At 43.9% G+C, this 12,382-nt stretch overlaps 1 protein-coding gene across 5 annotated transcripts in view; it reads right to left on the bottom strand.

Moving 5' to 3' along the window:
- Positions 1-11,374, bottom strand: part of C1H11orf49 (chromosome 1 C11orf49 homolog) — a 191,563-nt gene extending 180,189 nt beyond the window's left edge. For 3 of the 5 annotated variants that reach the window (XM_042445410.1, XM_042445413.1, XM_042445414.1), the window contains exon 1: positions 11,192-11,374. In XM_042445410.1, the coding sequence (XP_042301344.1) occupies positions 11,192-11,237 (46 nt within the window). In that variant the 5' untranslated portion in view covers positions 11,238-11,374. Of the gene's footprint in view, positions 1-11,178 lie in introns of all 5 variants that reach the window. The other 2 variants (XM_042445411.1, XM_042445415.1) reach the window with 1 other exon arrangement.
- Between the last annotated feature and the right edge of the window lie 1,008 nt (positions 11,375-12,382).

Raw genomic sequence — 12,382 nt, 5'->3', positions numbered from 1 at the left:
ATACATGTTTCAGAAAACTTTTAAAATCCAAAACTGAAAGTATGCAAATGTGTAATGAAACAACCAGGCCAGATAAGCCTTGCATAAACACAAAAACATTATGAATCTTCCAGAGACACCTCAAAGCTTCTTCCAAAATGTATCCAGTGATTTTTTTTTTAATTTTGTTTATCAGCCTCCACTTATCTGCTTATCATTTCTCTCCCTGATAAGGGACACCAGATAACCCCCTCTTGCACCACTTCCATAATTGATCTTAGACTAGAGTTTCCATGCAGAACTTCCGCTTGAGAACAAAATGATTGACCCTGTGAAGGTCCAGTATAGCCCTCCAGTCCTTGTTTTTCTTTGGAATCAAGAAGAGCAGTGAGTAGGATTCCAAAAATCTCTGCTGAGGCAGCACAGGCTCTATAACAGCGGTTCCCAACCTTTGTTGGGCCGCGACCCCCATTGGGGATGAAAGTCCCGCCCGTGGCCCCCCTGATAGGTTGGATTTTCGGCTGCATACAAACCCCAGCAGGCTTTGCAGCTGGAAGTCCCGCCCCTTCCCAGCCTCCCAACCAATTAGGGAGGCCACCAGGGGAGAAGGGGCGGGACTTCCGGCCGCAAAGGTCTCTTGTAGTCCCGTCTCCTTCTCCCCGTAGTTGCCTGGCAGCCACGGGGAGAAGAGGAGGAGGCAGCCCCCACCATCCCTGCCTCCCCAAGGGTGCCTGCACCCGCGGCAAGGCAGAGAGAGGAGGAGGCGGCCCCGCCTCCATTCCCTTCCTCCTTGTGCGTGCCAGCGCAGGCACTCGCAGGAAGAAGGGAAAGGAGGGAGCCCTGCCCCCTTCCCCTTCTCCCCGCACGATGCCTGCTCCAGCGCCGGCACCCGCGGGGAGAAGGGAGGTGGGGGGGAATTCCCAAGCTGGCGACCCCCAAAGGGGTTGCGACCCCCAGGTTGGGAACCCCTGCTCTATAACCTTTATCTGAAGCATGTGTTCCATGGCCCAAAGCATCTGGCAGTGCTTTTTCACAAACCTGTGACTATGTGGCTGGATAAAAAAGTTTGAGGGCTTTTGAGTGAAATGGCTGGTGTTACTGTCCCTCACAAGCCTGCACACCAAAGTGTTGAGAGATGTCTGCTCACTGCCATGGACAAAGTGCAAGAAGGAGCCCCCACCAGGAGCTGCCCCAAGTCAGAAGGTTTGACTGGACCTTCCACTCTGGTGAAAGAGCAGAACCACCTTTACTGAACCCAGAAGACTACTGCTGCTGCTGGGGTTGTTGTTTAGAAGAACCCAAATTCCTGTCAAAACTGGGACCTTGAAAAGCCTGGGCTCCAGGCTGTAGGGGCTTGCAAAATGATGATGCTTTCTTTTTGTCCTTGTCTCAATCAACACCTCATCCAAGGCTTCACCAAATAATTTGGAACTCTAAAAAGTGCATGTAATTATATTAGCTTTGGATTTGTTATCAGCATTCCAATTCCCAATGAATAAAGGCCCTGATAAATAGGGAGGTCATTGAAGCAGCTCTCAACTCTTAAAACAACAAAAAGAGTTAGTTTCAATTTCTTCATCAGTAAACAACAAAATACAAGCATTTAGCAAAAGCTGGAGCTGCCCTTGTCACAGCAGGATGAGCCCATTGCCCTCTACTTCAGGAAAGGGTACAAGTAAATGCTCTTACTTAGCCTTATCTCTGATCTTTGGAACCCCTCCCACATTAGTACCAGAAATCTGGCTGCTAGAAGTCAATCCCAAAGACTTTCTCACTTTTCTAAAAAGGACAGGATATCGTTCAGATTCAGACAAAGGGGAAGAAACATGCTCAGGAAGAAAATCCCCTTTCTCCAGGGATATCTCACGTTTTTGCTTGTCTAAAGTCTCTGGAAAGACAGAAGACTGTGTTCACTACACACATACTTTTTCTTTTCACTTTGTGCAGGGGAGAAACAATCAAAGGTGTCCCCTTCACACATTCCTCTATCTCCTCCAGAAAAGAGAATGAAGAATCCGAGGTGTAACACTTTCTAGAATGTTTTTCATACTTCTGGCCACTAGACAGCCTGAATGCCGGAGAGCTCTTCATTAGTGAGCTTGCATCTTTTTTCATGCCTTTTCTTATGAATGCACCCACCATCGTGGGCAGTTAACAGACTCTCCACCATTTTCCTCTCCACAAACTAGAGAAATTCTCCTCAGAAACTGTTCCCCAAGAAGAGCAAAGAGTAACAGCCTAAAAATCTCTTTGTATGATCCTTATCTGAAGCGGACAGCTCGAACTATCTGAGGGTACTTCACTGGAGACCTCTGTGGGACTAAAGAAAGAAACCTGAATACTTTTGAATGAAATTGATGGTATAACACTCCTTCACAGTCCTGTCCACCCAAGCATCAGGAGATATCTGCTCCCAGCAAATGGCAAAATATTACGCTGAGATTGACCATCCATGTTAGGTGGAATAGCTCAATAAAAATTAAGGTCTCCTGACCCACAAACTGGAGGAAACCTCCTCAGAAACTTATGCCCAAGATGAAAAGCCCTGTCCTGATTTGAGAGGGGGCAGGAAAGAAATGGGAAGGTGGGAATGGCTTGCCCTCTTGGGATGGTAAGGATGACAGATAGCTCAGAAACTCTGCCTGTGAAGCATGAGGGAGGAAGCAGACCCAGCATGAAGGATTACCTCCCCACTTATTGTTGTTAACTGCCCTCAAGTCAGTTTCGACTTATGGTGACCCTGTGGATGAGACATCTCCAAGACTCCTTGTATTTCACTGCTCTGCTTAAGTTTCGCAGGTTCGGGTCCATTGTCTCCCTGATTGAGTCCCTCCATCTGGTGCAGTCTTCCTCTTTATGCTGCCTTCTACCTTCCCCAGCATTATTGCCTGTTCCAATGAGTTATGCCTTCTCATGATGTAGCCAAAGTACGACAGCCTCAATTTGATCATCTTGGCCTCTATGTGTATTTCAGGCTTGATCTGTTCAATGACCCATTTGTCTGTCTTTTTGGCTGTCCATGGTGCATCTTCAGCATTCCAGCACCACACCTCAAATGAGTTTATTTTCTTTTTATCTGCTTTTTTCACTGTCCAGCTCTCGCATCCATACATAGTGATGGGGATACCATGGCTTGGATGATTCTAACTTTAGTGTTTTGTTGTATACATTTACTCCTTAGGATCTTATCTAGCTCTTTCATGGATGCCCTTCCCATTCCAGTCTTCTTATCTCTTGTCTGCAGTCTCCGTTCTGATCAATTTTGATCCAAGGTATGAGAAATCATTAACTAGTTCGATTTCCTCATTGTTTAGGTTGAATTTATCTATGTCCTTCATGGTCGTTATTTCTGTTTTCTTTATGTTCAGCAGCGATCCTGCCTTTGCACTGTCTTCCTTGTCCTTTCTCAGTAACTGTTTCAAGTCCATGTATTCTCCTAGTAATATTGTGTCAGCTGCACATCTTAGATTGTAGATGTTTCTTCCTCCTATCTTCACTCCTCTTTCTTCTAAATCTAACCCTGCTCTTTGTATAACATTTTCTGCCTACAAGTTGAATAATTAGGGAGATAAAATGCAGCCCTGCCTGACCCTTTTGCCAATTGGCAACCATTCTGTTTCTCCATATTCGGAAAATCCCATTGTTTCTCAACTCAAGTTTTATTGCATTGGTTACTGCTGACACACTGTTGGAACCCAACACCAAAGGTCCATCTGTCTCAAGCCTTCCTTCACCATCCTCCCAGTGCCAATGTTGCTTAAAAAAACCCACCTTTCTAGCTAGACAGAGGATAATGAGGAAAAGTGTAGAGTTAGGTGGGCATAAAAAGGGTTTGTAAACAGGAGCTTTGCTATCAGAGACCTTGTTAACGGAGGTATGTACATTGCTGGTCAGCATATTACTACTGTGACAACAAACTATCACTATACAAAAGCCAGGGTTGTCTTTTTTAGGCCTTTTTTGTTATTGACTTGTCACCCTTTATAAAATTATGACTCAGGACTTATCTGCACTGCATTATTAATGCATTTTGACACCACCTGAACTGCCATGGCTCAATGCTATGGAATTCTGGGATTTATAGTTTGTTCTAGAACCAGAGCTCTCTGGCAGAAAAGACTCACAAAACTACAAAATCCAAAATTCCATAGCAGTGAGCCATGGCAGTTAAAGCGGTTTCAAACTGCATTAATTCTGCAGCACAGATTAGACCTCAGAGTTGGAAAGGACTTTGTCAACATTCTTCTTCAGCTTTGGAGACACACGTACTACAATTAGGTGTTTTGGATAAAGGTCATACTGCTAAGTTCTTCTTGTGATTTACGAAAACTCTTGAGTCCAAGCACAGTGAGGAGTGATGGGACCTGATGGGAGCTGCAGCTCAAACTCTGGGTGGCCATCAATTCCCTATCCTTGTTCTGGATCTTTTTCAGAAGTACAGAAGCTTTGCAGCACACTGTAGCTACCACTGCTTTCTCTTGTTTTCTCTATTCAGCTTATTCCCTTAGGCTGAGGGGGCTTTCACAGCTTTTCGGTAGTCAGAATTCCAAGGATTAGATCCAAACCAAGTTAATTCCACTTAGATCCCACTGAAAATAACAGAGTTAGTAATATGTGACTAAGTCTTCAAGTCATTTCTGACTTGTGGTGACCCTAATGTGATGTTATAATGTGTTTTCTTGGCAGAATTTGTTCAGGGAGGGGGGTCTGCCTTCCTTCAAGGCTGAGAAACTGTGACTTGCTCAAGTTCACCCAGTAGGTTTCCACAGCCAAGCAGAACTTCAAACCCTGGTCTTCCAGTGTCATAGTCCAACACCCAAATAACTTAGCTGGCTAAGTTGACCCAGCTGCAATTCATAGACCTTAAGTATAATAGAAAAGCAAAGTTACTAGTTTTCTTTAACTAACATATCTATCAATTCCAGGTACCTTTGTTGCCTAACAAATTGTTAACTGTTGTGAAGAAAAGCAGCCAGACATGAAAGAAGGTGTAGCGGGGCCTGTTATAAGGCATCAAACACATCAGCAGTTCATTTTCATGCATTAAAAGTCAAGGAGTCTTTAGCTAGTAATAGTAGAACTGTCCCAATCCTCAGTTACTCTCCTTTCATATGAGAGCACAACATCTGTGGCATCAATACATACCAGAGTTTACAAAATGCAGAGCTTCCCTGGCAGGGAGGCTCATGTTCTCACATGTCCTCAGTTGGCACAAGATGAAGGAAAAGGGATTCGACAAGAAAGGGGAAGGAGAAGTATGTAACTCAAGAGAGAAAATAATTAAAAGTTTCAAAATTGTTCTAAAACAGTAAGCCCTCAATTAGAGCGGGAATATGTAAAGAACTTCACGGAAAGGGCAGCATTTTGTAAAAAAAAAACAAGAAATCAAGGCTAAGAAACATAATCGGCCATGGTGTAGCCACCAAAAAAGCAAGCTCTGAGTTAAGAAGTTTCTAGTCAAGCAGCTATGAAGTCACAAGGCAGCCTTAGCACAAGGGTAAGCCAACATCCTCCTTTTCCAGGACATGTCCTACATTTCAACCCTCTATCCAGGAGGAATTTCAAAATGTCCTCCATTTTGAGCATAACTAAAAAGCATGAATTAATATTACTGAGAGGGTTTTTAGCTTTTCTTTGGTAGTGTCCTCCATGTTTATCGAATGTCTTACACTTTGCACAGCCTCGTCTTACTTTGCAGTGAGGACATCTCATCACCCTGTCTTAAAAACAACCACTGAGCCTTAGCCCAAACTCTACAATACAGAGATAATTATGACTAACCAGACTGAATATTACACGTGTGACTGAAATTATGTACTTAGAGCACTTTGCACATACTTAATACTACAAGTATTCTTTTCACAAACTATGCACATATTTAGTAATACTATGAGTATTCTTTTCATAAACTATAGTTTCTATCTCTGCAGCATTCTTGACTTCAACAAGTATCTGAATATTTTTAAACAAACAGAAAGGATATCTTCAACTTGAAACAGGGATCGCAATTTCACCCTGCTTCCATTTCAAATAATTTTCAGTTTTCATTCATTTCTGCTTTTTCTGCCTCTCTTTATCTTGAATTGACTCAATTTCCTGGGCCTGTTCTGTTCTTAATAATGTTTACCCTCAGAAGAACTTTTGTTCATGGCAAGGGGGAAAAATTTCAATAAAAATGTATTGACCAAGAGTATATGTGTACCAAGAAAGGATAGAAAGGTTCTGCTTGCTCTATTCCCTGTCCAGCCAAACAGCTAAATAAGCAACTGCAACACCTGTATCTTGCTTAATATATATTGAAGATAAAAGTCAGTAATGATAAAGAGAAATATCTTAACATTGGAAAAAAGTACCATGTTGTTCAAGGGTCTAGAAATATGATCTTTGTACCTAGACTTAGAACTAATGTCCAAAACACACTGCAGAAATAATCCAGGTTGAGACCGCTTAACTGCCCTGCCTCAATGCTAGGGAATTCTGGAAACTGTAGTTCTGTGAGACATTTAGCCTTCTCTGTCAGAGAGCTTTGGTGCTACAATAAACTACAATTCCCAGGATTCCCTAGCACTGAACCTGGGCAGTTAAAGCAGTCTCAAACTGAATTATTTTTGCAGTGTATTTTGCATCTATGTCATATTGTTATTAAATCTTGTATAGAAAATATTGTGGAACAAATTGACACAGGCAATATTCACTAAGGCTGCATTTACAGTGCAGAATTATTGCATTCTGACATCATTCACCAGCCCTGTCGTAATGCTATAAAATACTGGGATTTGTAGTTTTGTGAGACATTTAGCCATCTCTAGTGCCACAACAAATTACAAATCCCAGGATTCCACAGAATGAAGACATGACAAATAAAGCAGTGTTAAACTGCATTAATTCTGCAGTGTGGCAGCAGCACATCAGGGGATGTTGGAAAGCTGTTGAAAAGCACCCCCTAAAAGCAATGCCTGGCTATTAGCAGTAGATGTGTCAGGGCTTAAAGTTAGTCTGCCATTCCAAAGAAGAACAGCTGAGCTAAGAGGCTCTTCAAAGAACACCTGATATGAAAGCCTGAGGCAACAAACAGACATTTGAATGAGATTAACATGATTTGGTTTCTCCAGTCACAATCACCTATAGTCTCACAGCCAGATAATGCTATTAGCAAGACCTTGAGAAACACAATAAAGCACCTGGAGGGAGGTTGCTATTCTTTTCAAATAATTTTGTTTGAACAAATGCAGGTCAATGCTGAAAGAGATTCAGAAGTGCTTACTTTTACTGGATCCCTATTTGTCAAACAAGCTCTCAGTCAACATCTTTTCTGAAAACTATATAGGATCTCCTCACTTTGTAATCTAGCACTTCATACATACATACATACATACATACTCAAAGAGAGAGAGAGAGAGAGAGAGAGGATGAACTTCCCTTACCCAGAATTCCAAAATCTAAAATATTCCAAAACCCAAAACCTTTTTTCTTGAGTGGCTAAGATAGCACCTTTGCTTTCTGATGGTCCAGTGTATACAAATTTGGGGGATCAACAGAGGGGCAGCTCTTTTTTGCGGTGCCGTTAACAGGAAATGGTGCTGCCATGACACCACTTCCTGCCTGCGACGTCTGGATGCTGCACAACGCTTGCTGTGGGCAGGAGGCAGCCATGATGGCGCCGCCACCATGCTAGGGTTCGAGAGCATGTGGCTGCTGCGCGCTCCCTTGGACCCTAGTTCCGGCCCAATTACAGCGCTTCCTGCACCTCTGTACCTAGCCTTTGTTTCATGTACAAACTGATTTAAAATATTGCATAAAATAACCTTCAACGTATGTGTATAAAGTGTATACAAAACATAAATTAATTTTGTGTTTAGATTTGGCTCCCATCTCTAAGACGTTTCATTGTGTACGTGTATACAAATACAGTTATTCCAAAAACCAAAACATGCCAAAATTCAAAACACTTCTGCTCCCATGCGCTTGTTCTTGTTGTTATGGGCCTTTACTGCCAACTTATGGCAAACCCTAAGGCGAACTTATCACAGGGTTTACTTGGCAAAATTTGTTCAGAGGAGGTTTGCCATAGCCTTCCTCAGGAGCTGAGAGTGTGACTTGCCCACACTACACTCGTCCCTCCCAATTTGCAGACATGGAGTCAGGGGTCTTGATCATTCACAGATGGCAAGTGGGGAGAGACAAAATGGTGCACGTGCTACCATTCAAATCAATGGTGGGGGGGGGTCTGGAACGGATCCCCCGTGAATTGGGAGGGACGACTGTAATCTAGGTTTCCATGTCTGAATTGGGATTTGAACCCTGGTCTCCAGAGTCATGCATGCACATGTGGAGCTTTGGTGCCACATCGAACTACCATTCCCAGAATTCCATAGCACTGAGCCATGGTGGTTAAGTAAAGCCAAACTGGATTAGTTCTGCAGTGTGGATGCAGCCTAAGATCGCACTCTAAGGATCCTTCCTCCACTGGCCCATTTGAAGCAACTCCTCTGTCTTTCTTCTCTAGAAAGGAAAAGGGGAAAAAACTTGAAATTTAATACTGAAGTATGTCTAATGTTGCTCCACCCAACACTATTATACTGTAATTCTAGGTAGGCAGGGAACTAGATGACTATTGCATTCTACCTTTGTATTATGAATGTAAGGGTTATTATGAGTGTTTGAATTGAATACATATGGCACATTCATGGTGTTGATAGCTGGCTTGGATATTCCTTTCAAGTAGAAAGTAAAGTTAAAACATTAAAAGGAAGATGAAACAGCAACATATCCTCAAGCACCACACTACCTTGCTCTGGTACCAAAACACACCTTTCAAACACACACACACACACACACACACCCCTAGGGTGCATCTACATTGTGGAAATTATGCAGTTTGGCATCACTTTAACTGCCATGGATCCATCTTACAGAATCCTGAGATTTGAAGTTTGTGCCAATGCTCTTTGGCAGAGAAGACTAAAGACCTTGTAAAACTACAAATGCCATGATTCCATGGGATGGAGCTACAGCACTTAAAAGTGGTGTCAAACTGCATTATTTCTGCAGTACAGATTAGACCTAAGGGCATAGCAACACTGCAGAACTGAAGTGGTTTGATACCAGGTTCACTACCATGACTTATCATACAAAATCCTGAGATCTGTAGTTTGGTGGGTTATTCAGCCTGGTCTTTCGGAGAGCTCTGATGCCAACGAGTACTCGGTTGGTTCAAATCTCATCCTACTCCCAAAATCCTCCTTGAGGAGGTTTAAGCGCAGGCAGGAGGGTCATTGTTCTTCAAAATTAATTCCTCATTGGTGCCATGTAGGGAGCTGAGCCAAATCCAACAAAATGAATTTCAACAGAAATAAAGGTAAGGTTCTATATTCAGTTGCACAGATGGATGATACCTGGCTTGGCATATAAAAATACATATAAAAAGGACTGAGGGGTCTTAGTAGACATCAATGAAACATGAGTCAATAATGTAATTTTGGTGCCAGAAATAGTAATGCAGTTCTAGACTTCATCAATGGAAGGTAAAGGAGAATGTAGCCAGCATGGCATAATAGTTTGAACGTTGGGACTATGGCTCTGGAGACCAGGGTTTGAATCCCTAGGTTCAGCTATGCAAACCCACTGGGTGACCTTGGGCAAGTCATACTCTCTCAGCCTCAGAAGATGGCAATGACAAACCCTCTTTGAAGAAACTTGCCAAGAAAAACCCATGATAGATCGCTTTTGGGTCGCCATAAATCAGAAATGACTTGAAGGCACACAACATCAACAACAACGAGTAACACGTATTCAAGCTCAGCTAAGAGAGGGAATGGACCGGGGGGGGGGGGGGGGAAGCCCTTTGAAAGGAGGGGATCACAGGGTGACCAGGTGTGGTCCTCCTTTTTCAGGACATGTCCTACATTTCAAATGGCCTCCATTTTCAGCCTGACTAAGAAGCATGTATTTATATTTCTATGCATGTTTTTAGCTTTTCTTTGGTAATGTTCTCTATTTTTCTTGAACGGCCTACCTTTTGCACTGCCTTGTCCTCCTCTGCAGTGAGGTCATCCTGGGAGAACAGGGTTTGAATCCCTGCTCAGCTATGAAAACCCACTGGGTGATCTGGGGATGTCACAAACTCTCAGCCTTAGGGGATGGCAATGGCCAACCCCTTCTGAACCATTCTTGGCAAGAAAACCCCATGATAGGATTGCCTTAGGGTTGTCATAAATCAGAAATGACTTGAGGGCACACAACAACAATAAGCAACGGTGAGAAAGTGTATTCAAGCTCAGCTAAAGGGGAAATCATAGAATCACAGAGCTGAAAGAGACCACAAGGGCCATCCAGTCCAACCCCCTGCCATGCAGGAACTCACAATCAATGGACTGGACAGAAAAGGAGGGACCCTTTTGGAAGGAGGGGAGAAATCATTGAGCTACACACATCCTAGGCCCATCTCCTGCAGAGGAAAATGAAGGTGAATCAGGGTGTCCAGATATCATAACCACAAAGGAGGACAAGGCACCACAAAATGGAGGACATTCAAGTAAAAATGGAGGCCAATACACAATAACAGCTGAACAATAACAGTCATAGAAATATAAATCCACGCTTCTGAGTCATGCTCAACATGGAGGACATTTTGGAATTCCTCCCGGAGGGCTGAAAGGGAAGAAATGTCTGGAAAAAGGAGGACTATGTCTGGTCATAAGATCATAGAATCACAGAGTTGGAAGAGACCCCAAGGGCCATGCAGGAACTCTCAATCAAAGCATCCCTGACAGATGGCCATCCAGCCTCTGCTTAAAAGACTTCCAAAAATGGAGACTCCACAGCACCTTGCGCTAAATCCATGCTGGTTTAGGTCTAAAACACACTGCAGAAACAATCCAGTTTGAGGCCGCTTTAACTGCCCTGGCTCAGTGCTAGGGAATCCTGGGAACTGTAGTTTTGTGAGAATAACATTGCGCCTTCTTCCCTTCTGTGATAAAGAGCTCTGGTGCCATAACAGACTACAATTCCCAGGATTCCCCAGGGCAGCTAAAGCGCTCTCAAACTGCATTATTTCTGCAGTGTGTGTGTTTTGGAGCATAGAAATGTAAAGCTCTGCTCCAGATGGTGGAGGACATTCCTCCCGGAGAGGAGGCTGGAATGGAGGACGTGTCCTGGGAAAGGAGGAGGGCTAAGCCTGGTCACTGAGTGCGAATCCACCTGAGGGCCTCACCCAGATACTCCAGCCCTGACTGAGAGAGGCGGTCGGGGCTCAGCATCCTCCTCTCGTCCCTGGGAAGCCACCGCCCTCTTCCTCCTTCCCTCCTTCGGTCTCCAGGGCACCCAGACGCCGACTGCAGCAGCAGCAGGAGAGGCAGGGGAACGGGCTCCGGGCAGAAACAGGCTCCCTGGCAAATGGGGCCCTCCTCTGGGGCGGCGCAGGGGAAGGTGCTCCCAGGATGCTCCCACCGGAAGTCCTCCCTCCCGCCATCTTGCCTCCCCCTGCAGCCCCAGGGCAGGGCATCATCATCATCACTCTTTGTTGTTGTTGTTGTCGTTGTGTGGCTTCAGGTCGTTTCCCACTTATGGCCACCGAGTGGTTTGAGGAGAACTCAAAGCCAGAGCCTTGTTAGTCTGTAGAGAGAGATCTTGTGGCACCTTTGAGACTGACTGAAAGAAAGGAGTTGGCAGCAGGAGCTTTCCCAGACTAAAGCCTGCTTCCTCAGGTGCATTTGGTGGAGTGGAGAAACTAGGGACAAACATACGTGTGTGTATATATATATATATATACACACACACATATGTATATGTATAACACCTTTGAGATTAACTGAAAGAAAGAAATTGGCAGCAGGAACTTTCCTAGACTAAAGTCGTCTTCCTCAGATGCATTTAGTGGAGTGGAAACCAGGAACAGAGGTGGATAGATAGATAACACCTTTGAGATTCACTAAAAGACTTTAGGAGCTTTCCTAAAGTCTACTTTTTCAGATGCATTTGGTGGAAACCAGGGACAGATATATATATATATAGAGAGAGAGAGAGAGAGAGAGAGAGCACTTTTGAGACTCCCTGGAAGAAAGAAGTTGGCAGTATGAGCTTTCCTGGACTTAAGCCTACTTCCTTAGATGCTTTTAGTGGAGTGGAAAGCCAGGGACAGACACATAGGTGTGTGAGAATGTCAATTGAAATTCAGAATCCTTTGTGTGTGGAAATGAAGCAGCAAGTCCAAAAGGCTAGTTTCCATTGCCTTGGTTCACTAACGACCACCTTGGCACTTCATTTCCATACATAAAGGATTTTGAATTTGAACTGACATTTTCACACACCTAGGACACATATAGGTCTGTCCCTGGCTTCCACTCCATCAAATGCATCTGAGGAAGTAGACTGTTGTCTACAAAAGCTTGTGCTATCAACTTCT

Source organism: Sceloporus undulatus, chromosome 1 (assembly GCF_019175285.1).
Source record: "Sceloporus undulatus isolate JIND9_A2432 ecotype Alabama chromosome 1, SceUnd_v1.1, whole genome shotgun sequence".
NCBI lineage: Eukaryota > Metazoa > Chordata > Lepidosauria > Squamata > Phrynosomatidae > Sceloporus > Sceloporus undulatus.
Note: the sequence above shows the minus strand (reverse complement) of the source record. Positions and strands in the feature narration are given on the sequence as shown.